Source organism: Sciurus vulgaris, assembly GCF_902686455.1.
Source record: "Sciurus vulgaris genome assembly, chromosome: 12".
NCBI lineage: Eukaryota > Metazoa > Chordata > Mammalia > Rodentia > Sciuridae > Sciurus > Sciurus vulgaris.
In genome coordinates this window covers 97219351-97229476 of record NC_136473.1, presented here as the reverse complement: position 1 = coordinate 97229476, position 10126 = coordinate 97219351, and the positions used below count along the sequence as shown (strand labels likewise).

Sequence of the window (10126 nt, the reverse complement as noted above, 5' to 3'; positions counted from 1 at the left end):
GCGTCCAATGGGGCGAGGGAGTTCGGTTTCCGCCGAGCGCCTGCGTCCCGCCCGCCGCCGGCGGAGCGCGCCGAGCCTACAGCCCCCAGGGTGCACTGCGCCGCGGGGCGGGGCGGAGCCAAGCCCTCGGAACCAGCAGCTGGAGGGCTGAGCAGACCCCGCGGAGCGCTCGCGAGGGAGGCTGGGTCTGAGCGCAGGACTACGTTTCCCAGCGGGCGGCGGGCCCGCGGGGGCGCTTTTCCGTGGCCTGGGACTCCGGAGTCGCCCCCGCGGCGGGCGCTGGTAAGTGGGGAACTGGGGGTGGGCTGACCTGTCGCTGAGCAGCGGCCGCTCCACCGCCTGCCTCCAGTACCCTAGCCGCCGCCGCCCGGACTGGAGACGCGGGAATGACTCGTGCCTGGGCGGGGCGACTCTAGGGGCGGATCCGGGGTCGCCCGGGCGCAGTGGAGGGAGCGGTTCTGACCTGCTCCTGCCTCCGGGGCTGCCCTTCGCGACTTGTAAGGGTCTGGGAATGGGCTGGTGGTGTCCGGGACCCTGGCCCTGCGGCTTATGGGTAGCGGAGGAGCTACCGCCCGACTGACTGGGACTTGGACTCTGCTCTGCGTTTCACACTCTCGCCCGCGTCGTGACCCCAACCCCCTCTTCCTTTACGTTTGTTTACCTTTCGTTTCCCGTAGCGCTGCGGTGTGGTCGCAGGTGGCCTGTACTTAACGGGTTGTTTTCCCCTGTTTTGCTTTGTGTTTAGGCTTTTAATAGAGTTAAGAGTGTGTAAAACTTTGCGGCACTTGATTGATGCATTTTAGATACCTCAAGGTATATGTCTGGTGAATCTACCCCTTCTCCACGCCATGCTTTTCTCCAGTTTTACTTTCTGGGACTCCTTAGCTAGTTCCCTAGTGTATTTCTCCTTTTTTCGGGTAAGCCCACTGGAGCAGGCAGGGGAAAACTTAAGTTTTTTTGGTTGTCTTGCCTACGACTGGTCTGAACGTTATAGACTGCAGGGAAGGAAAGGGAAGCCCATTTTAGTCGCTGATACAAGATTCATACTTCCAGTTCCGTTTTCTTAGTTAACAAAGCTAAGTGCTTATCGTGTTGTTTGGGCCATTGCTTACTTGTTTCAGAACCCAGTGGAGAGGGTACGTGATTATTTGGCACTTCGAGCCCGTAAGTTGGAAGTTGGTCTCCTCGTCCTAATTAGGAAGTATATCTGGAGGGTTTTTGTTGTTGTCCTTGTTGTTTCTGTTTAAATCTTTCTCCAGTTTAATGGAAACACCATCCCTATGAAACTTCTGCGAGTTGTAATTTTAAAGCTCCTTTAATCCACTCCCCTTTTAATTAGTATTCTGGGCAGTGTAGTTGACCCACTGCTTAACAGTCAATTAAAAATGGAATAAGAACACTTATTGTAACCTGTCAAAATGCCAACTGTATCTGTATCAGTGCACCACTCAAAAGTCATTGATTTTTTTTTTTCATATCTATGAAATTGTCTCCTCCCCTCCCCCACCCATTTTGTCAGTCCTTGGGATGGAACCCAGGGCCTTCAGGTGCTAAGCAAGTACTGTACCACTGAGCAACATCACCCATCTCTGATTATTTTAATTTCTAAAAGATAGATGATTATTTTGAAAGTTTTATTCAATATGTTAACCTCATCATTTAATACCAGCTGGAAACCAGATGATGAAAAGGATTTGATTTTAACCTGTGTGGTCTATGTGGTCTTAGTAAAAATTTCTAAGCACAAAGGAATTTTTGAAGTTGAATTACATTAAGGAAATGTACTGTTCATCAGTAGCTGCATGTTATCACAAAACTTACTGGCTTAACACAATAATAAATATTACTCTACAGGTTCTGTGGGTCAAAAATTCAGAAATGGCTTTTTGGGTGGATCTGACTTGAAATCTTTGATGAATCTGCACAGAGGATATCTCTGACAGGGATGCGAAGATCTGATAGGACTACAGGGTGCTTCAAAAGTGGCTCACTTACATGCATGGCAGTTGGTTCTGGTTGTTAGCAAGAGGCCTCCATTCTTCTCTAGTGGGTTGCTTGAGTGTCACTTAGGACATGGTGTCATTCCCTAGACTGACCAACACAAAACAGCAAGACAGAAGCCGTAGTGTCTTATATGACTTAGTCTCATACCACCATGTGGCAGTATCCTCTTGGTTACACAGGTCAGCCCTGTTCATTATGGAGGACACTAAGAGTGTGATTGCTAAGCAGCAGGATTCCTGCATAGCCATCTAAGAGAAGGCCCACACAGGGCAGTCCCCCTCAGTTTGTTTTGATTTGCATAAAATCAGTATGAATTTCACTGTTGGGAACATGCAAAGGAAGGAGGTCTACGTTGCCTGTGTGAGAGGCTCTTAGGGCTCAGTGACTGAGCCCACATACTGTGGTTGGCACACTAACCACACCTAACCCCATCACTATGCCACCCTTTTCACCCTCAGCATGTTCCTTCTCTCTTGTTTTTCTGCCAGTGACCTTTTAGCCCATTGGTTATGATCCCTGTGCATGTTGCAAGCCCCTTGGGTCATACAACTCTCAGACATATTCTGCCCAGCGACTGCTTGACAATATAAGCCTGCCTAAGTAATAATAAAGTAGATGGTGTGCTCTGAAACTGGTCTCCGTAGGTCTTTCTTTGACTCTGTTGCCACACCCTCCTCAGCTGTTCTATGGGCCTGACTGGACTGGGTAACCCACATTTCACACTCATGTGAATAGAAAACATTTGTCACAGTAAACATTTAGATGTTTTTCGTTGGATTGTCCACCATCTGCCATGTTCTTTTTCAGTGTCTTGTAAGAGGTTTAAATTGGTATTAGGGTGTCTAGGGCAACAATAACAGGCCTGCATGATCAGTTAAAATCATAAAAGGAAACTTTATAACCAGTTAGTTGCCCCTAGGCAATGTCTTTAATGGAAGTTCCCCTCACCCTTATGTTGCTTCAGGTTGGCCAGGAACTCCTGGACTTAAACCATCCTTCTTTCTTAGCCTTTGAGAAGCTGAGATTGACTGTGGCCACTACCATGCCAGTCTACAATTGCTTTTTTTTTTTTTTTTCCCTCACTTGTGCATTTCCCTCCCCATCTGTGGAATGGAATCCTTGAGACAAAAAAAGGGTAAACATTACTGCTGTAATCTGGAAGGTCAATTGTGAATCCAACCATTATTTTAATTATCTTACAAAGGAAAAATCTGGGGTGATTTAGAATCTGTTCTTAGAAGTTGTGTTGAATATTACTAATTTTTCTTATTAGATTTTCAGTTAGCTGTTAATGTTTTCTTCTTGAAATTCATTAAATACTTCTAAAAATTTCAGTATAATTGATCATCCTTTTGTAGAACTTCACCTATTCCTGTTGTGATTGACCAGTAGTAAGTGGAATTGCTTGGCTTCTAACCTTTGTTGTGTTCATAATCTCAGTATGTGTCTATTGCCAGCTATTAATTCTTCTTTGGGTTTTGCGTCTAGATCCTTTTTATATATTCCTTCCCCTACAGGCCTTGTATATGTTCCCAGTCCCTGCCACTGTGTCCTAGCATGGGATGCTGCTCTGTGCTAATGAGAATGCTTGACTGCAGGGTGTGGCTATGTTTGCCTTCTAATCCCGTGTCACCCTCCTTTGGTCATTAGCTAACACTATTGACTTGGTCTAGAGCCTGACTAGAAAAAGAAAACTGGGGTGGAAAGTGGACAGAGGAACTGCAATAGGCAGGAGTTGGAAGTGGCTCAGAATGAATGGGTACTCTGAGAAAGAAGAATTCACCCGGTCATTCACTCTGCAGGCATTTGTGAGAACCTCCTCAGTTTTTCATAGCGCATGCTTTTCCGGAAGCTCAATGTCTAGTAGAAAGACAAACCACATAAGTATGGAGTTAGACCCCACTATGGATCACCCTGTGCAAGCCGTGTTTTATATCCATTGTTTCATTCGATTCCCTCAAACAGGGTGAGTTGTCTCCACTTTATATATGATGAAAGTAGGGCTTTAACGATGTATGCAGTTTGCCCTAAGCAGCGCATAGTGACAGGGTGTGTCTGGGAAACTGAAAATGTATGACTAATTGATTTGAGGTATAGGCGTGGTAAAAATATAGTCCTGCAGGCAGCTGAAAATGGTGATCTGATGTTTAAGGGACAAGTCATGGTTCATGGCATGGTTTTGAGATTCATTCCTGAAAAGTTGATCAATAAGCTGAGGTAGAGTAGCAGCTTCTCATGAAAAAATGTAAGTGAAGGGAAATGAAGTAGGGAATCTTGTCATCTTGAGAATGGCTAGAAAATGGAAATCATTTTGTAAAACTAATCTTTATATAGCAGAAGGAAGAATAATTGCTAATGCATTTTTTATTTGGTAAACAACACATAATATGTTTTTAATGTTTATTTTAGCTTTTCAAGATGTCCATTAAAGAATCTTATGGAAAAGAAGAAAAGTCTCAGGGAAAAGGCACCACCTTATTGCCAGTCTTTGATGAAGAAGTAAGAATTTTCATTTAATGACCTTTTTTTACAACTTATTTTTGTGGAATGAAAAAAATATACCTCACTTTTACAATGAGATATGTAAATATTTGACTGTCCATATGACTCTGTAGAAGTCTTTGACTTTTTCCATTCTTTACTTACATTATTTATTCCTCACAATTCTATGAGGTAGTTACTGTTATTACCAGTTACACAAATTAAGGAATTAAACTTTAAAACTGTGTGTGATGGCACATGCCTGCAGTCCCAGCCACGTAGGAGTCTGAGGCAGCTGGATCGCAAGTTCCAGGCTAGCCTGGGCAATTTAGCAAGACCCTGTCTTAAAATTTAAAGAAGAGCTACAAATTTAACTCAGTGTCTGAGACTCTGGGTTAAATCCCCAGTACTAAAGGGGTGGTAGGGGAGAAGGAGGAGGAGAAAGAAATGGAGGCTTAGAGTTTAGTTACTAAGAGGAATGTAATTTGCCTATGCATTCCTGACCTCCATTCTAAGTCTCCTAAATCCTCTCATTTATGGTAAGTCCCTTAGATCGTTTACCACACTTTCTCCCTTTGGGATCGCACTCTTTTTTTTTGGTGGGGGTGGGGGTACTGGGGTTTTAACTCAGGATGCTGAGCCATATCCCCAGCCCTATTTTGTATTTTATTTAGAGACAGGGTCTCACTGAGTTGCTTAGCGCCTCACTATTGCTGAGGATGGCTTTGAACTCTTTTTTTTTTTTTTTTTTTTTTTGGCTTTGAACTCTTGATCCTCCTTCCTTAGCCTCATGAGGTGCTGGGATTGCAGGCATTAGCCACCGCACCCAAGTGGAATTACACTCTTTATCTTGGCCAGTGATCTGTGAGAGTGGAGCTAATGGTAGGGAAGACATATCCACCAGGTTCCTTTCTCAGCTGTTCTCAGCACAGTGCTATTGTTTTGGTAGGTGAAATTTAAGATATCTCATTAATTGAGTGGGTATTATTTCTAGGAAGCAAGATTGCAAGGTAACTGTTATAACCAAAGCAAAGAAACAAAAAACTGTAATGAGTTTTGTTATGTATTCCCTGAGTACAATTCATCAGAATTAGACAATGTTTATACTCCATTACTGTCCATGATGAGATATTAATCTGATAAGATGAATATTCACCAAAGAGATTTCTGTGGTGGCAGGTTAGTTCATAAGACTTTTTTTTTTTTTTTTTTGATACAAGGGGCTGAATCCAGGGGCCCAAGGGTGCTTAACTACCGAGCCACATCCCCAGCCCTTTTTATTTTTTATTTTGAGACAGGGCCTTACTAAGTTGCTGAGGCTGGCCTTGAACTTGTGATCCTCCTGCTTCAGCTTCCTGAGTTGCTGGGATTATGGGCATGTACCACCATACCTGGATAGTCATAAGATTTTTTTAATGGCCTGGATAAAGTATTCAAGATATCATTATATTTTTTGGTATTTGTGCCTTGTTTATTTATTACCTTACTGATGAATAATCTAGACCCTGGAGAATGGTCGTATAATACTCTCATATCCTTCATTTATCCTACCCCCAGGAGCCCTTCATAATTGGCAGATTGTGTAGTATGTCTTCTCATTCATTCATTCATTCATTCATTCATTTATGGTATTGGGGATTGAACCCGGGGTCTGGTGCATACTAGTCAAACACTCTACCCCTGAGCTCTATTCTTAGCCCTTCCCACTCCTTCTTAAACATATTCTGATTAATCTTTTTCTTGCTGTCATTGCTCCAGATTTGTTCTCTACAAAATTATCAGTGGTTTCTATGTTGCTAAACCTTATTTCCCTTGACCTGTCAGCAGTATTTGTTGTAGTCAATTATATCTTCTCCTTGAAACACTTTCTTCACTTAGCTTTTGAAACACTGTACTCTCCTGACTCTTACACCTTGTATGAGCACCCAGAGCTTGGGATTTCTTGTTAAGTCTTCGTTCCAGTTGAGTCTCCTTTTTTTTTTTTGAGCCAAAGTGTCAATTTCTTTAAATGTTATGCTCAAGTTCAGTATTGAATGGGAATGTCAGTTTATAATAAGTGAAATAATGCTTTTTTATATATAATGCTTTATTTTGTGCTTTTTCTTCTTTTTTCACCCAAATGGCATTCTTAGGACAAGAAAAAGAAAAACACCTCAGCAAGTTCTACTAGTTCAGTTTACTCTGTGAGACCAGTTTCATCAGAGAGGAGAAAACTGGTGAGTGTTTAGATACCATAATTAAATAAAAATAATTTATATTAAATTTATTTATTCATTTATTTTTAAGGGATCTCACTTTGTTGCCCAGGCTTGCCTGGAACTCTTGGGCTCAAGATCTTCTGCCTCAGCCTCATGAATAACTGGGATTACAGGCATGTTGCCTTTGCATCAGGCTTTGTTAAAGTTTTGATGTACAGTTAGAAGGTTTATAATATAAAATTTCCCTGTTACTTTTACATAATTTTTTTTCTATTATACTTGTTGACAGCCAACAGAACACCAATGTTTGTTTTTTCTTCTTTCTTCTACTCACCAAAAAGCATTTATCACGTTATATTTTGTGTCCATTGTGGTTTGTTTATTTTTTTTTCATCTTTGGTTTGCTCATAAATGGATTATACACCATAAACTTTGGAAACCTTTTGGTGTTGGAGTCTGTGTTTTCAAATTGTAAAATACCATGTTGAAATTTGCAAAAGCTGCTGCTAAACCTTTTACTGAGAATTTTATTGGGAGTTCTTTTTATTCTTCTGCAACTTTCTTTTCTCTTGCCCTTTTTCAGCTATGCATTCTTGTTCGTTTAATTATAATCTTATGAGATCACTATCATATATGCAGTCTCATTGACCGATACGTTATGTAACACATGACTAATTAAACTTGTGTTTCAGTGTTATCTCCAGTATTGGGATTAAATCAGGGCTCCCAGGAAACCAGGGCTTCCACGACTGACCCATATTGTCTGGTATTGTGATGCATCCTGCTTCACTTTTATTGCTGAGGATTTCTTTGGCTATTCTGGTCCTCTCATTTTTCCAAAGGAATTTCGTGACTTTTTTTTTTATTTCTTTTTTATTTTTAACATAATACCTTTATTATTTTTAAAATTCTTTTAGATGTTGATAGACTTTTATTTTATTCATTTATTTATATGTGGTGCTGAGAATCTAATCCAGTGCCTCACACTTGCTAGTCGAGCATTCGACCACTGAACCACAACCCCAGCCCCTCCTCTATTTTTTATTTATTTATTTTTATGTGTTGCTGAGGATCGAACCCAGGGCCTTGCACATGCTAGGGTAGTGCTGTACCACTGAGTTACAATCCTAGCTATTTCTTTCGTGTTCTATAGTTTTTAATCATAGAGGTCCTTCACTTCTTTTGTTAGTTTGATTCCCAAGTAATTTTTTTTTTTTTTTGAGGCTGTTGTAAATGGGATGATTTTCCTAATTTCTCTTTCAGCTGATTCATCATTGGAGTATAGGAACACAACTGATTTATGGGTGTTAATTTTATATCATGCTACTTTGCTGAATTCATTTATGAGTTCTAGGAGTTTTATGGTGGAGTTTTTTGGTCTTCTATATATAGGATCATGTCATTGGCAAACAGGTAGTTTGAGCTCTTCTTTTCCTATTCATATCCCGTTAATTTGTTTTTTTGCCTAATTGCTTTGGCTGGAGTTTCAAGGACTATGTTGAATGGAAGTGGTGAATGTGGGCATCCCTGTCTTGTTCCTGTTTTTAGAGAGAATGTTTTCAGTTTGATTGCATCCTAACCAATTTTCCTTTTAAAATTTTATCCCTAGTTTTCCTTCTACCTCTAGCCAGACTGGTTTATTTTCTCTTAGTTGAATTTATATCACTTGTTATCTTTTAATCTCCATCTTCATCCATTATTATTATTATTATTATTATTATTATTTTTGCAGTACTTGGGATTGAACTCAAGGGCATTGTCCCACTGAGCTGCATCCTCAGTCCCTCCCCTACTCCAGGTACTGGAAATTGAATCCTGGGGTAGTTTACCAAGGTACTATACCCCAACTTTTTTTATTTTTTATTTTGAGACAGGGTCTTTCTAAGTTACCCGGACTGGCTTCAAAGTTGCAATCCCTCTGCCTCGTCCCAAGTAATTGGAATTTCAGGTGTGCATCACTGTGCTCGACTATCTTTTTTTTTTTTTCTTTCTTCCTTTTTTTTTTTTTTTTGCAGTACTGGTGATTAGAACCCAGGGCCTTGTGCTTGCAAGGCAAGCACTCTACCAACTGAGCTATATCCCCAGACCCGTGCTCAATTATCTTTCAAACTTTAATATACATTTTGTTTAACCTTTTTTCCTGGTCACCTACCTTCCTTTTTTTTGTACCAGGGATTGAACACAGGGGCTGTTTTACCAATGAGACCTATCCCCAGCCCTTTTTTATCTTTTATTTAGAAACAGGATCTTGCTGAGTTGCTTAGGGCCTCACTAAATTGCCATGACTGGCTTTGAACTTGGGATCCTCCTGCTTCAGTCTCCCTTGCAGCTGGGATTACGGGTGTATGCCACTGTACCTGGCGGCACCTTCCATCTTTTGGTATTTGATATTTTGAACTCCTTTTTTTTTTTTTTTAACATTTTTTTAGTTGTTGATGGACCTTTATTTTTATTTATTCACATGTGGTGCTAAGAATTGAACTCAGTGCCTCACACATACCAGCTGAGTGCTCTACCACTGAGCCACAACCCCAGCCCAATATTTTGAACTCTTTTAATATTTATTTACTATTCTTCTTGCTTTGACACTTGGTTATTTCTTTACATAGGTTTTTTTTTGCCCATAGCTTTATGTCTTTATCTTTCTTATGCTAACTGTATCCCAAGGATGGTAGGGTAGGGAGATTGTCAGATAGATCTGGTTTGAGGTCAAGTCTCTTCTTCTGACTTGCTCTGTGATATTCAGGAAAAAACCTAATTTTGTTTAAGTTTTGGGTACTTTATCTGTGAAATAAGAATGAAAATATAATATCTGTTCCACAAGATGATTGGAAGAAGTAAATTATTATGTTAGTGTATTGACTATCACATAGTTATGGAACAAAAACATTGTTTCTCAGTCTCCTTTCCCTATAACTATAGTATCAGTACACAATTTATATTTTCTAAATGATATTTTTTTTTGTTTCAGAAATCAGATCAGACAGAAATTCTTTATTGTAATACAAAAAGAAGACAGGAACTGAAAAGGTAAATTTCCCCTTTTTCTTAATCTTTTTACTGTTTTGGCTTAGAATTATGAGACTAGGGGCTGGGTGAGGTGGCACAAACCTATATCCCAGTGGCTCAGGAGGCTTAGACAGGAGAATCACAAATTCAAGGTCAGCTTCAGCAACTTAGTGAGGTCCTAAGCAACTTAGTGAGACTCTGTTTTAAAATTAAAAAATAAAAAATGACTGGGGATGTGACTCAGTGATTATGTGCCCCTGGGTTCACTCCCTAGCCTCAAAAAAAGCAAAAGAAAAAAAAGAATTATGAGACTGAATTTTTAGATTTGAAAAACTCTTATTTCCTTTGATTAATATTGTTTTGCATACAAGTATCTCTGACTGTGTCACAAATTATGACTATGGAACTTTCTTTTTTTGTGTGTGGTGCTGGGG

General features: G+C 40.4%; 1 protein-coding gene across 1 annotated transcript in view; it reads left to right on the top strand.

Annotated features, from left to right (window-relative positions):
• The first annotated feature begins 101 nt into the window (after positions 1–101).
• The window catches only part of SWT1 (SWT1 RNA endoribonuclease homolog), a 105505-nt gene continuing 95480 nt past the window's right edge, over positions 102–10126 (top strand). Inside the window, exons 1-4 of the mRNA XM_079108024.1 lie at positions 102–282; positions 4414–4503; positions 6618–6701; positions 9655–9713. Of these exons, the coding sequence (XP_078964150.1) occupies positions 4423–4503; positions 6618–6701; positions 9655–9713 (224 nt within the window). The 5' untranslated portion in view covers positions 102–282; positions 4414–4422. The remainder of the gene's footprint in view (positions 283–4413; positions 4504–6617; positions 6702–9654; positions 9714–10126) is intronic.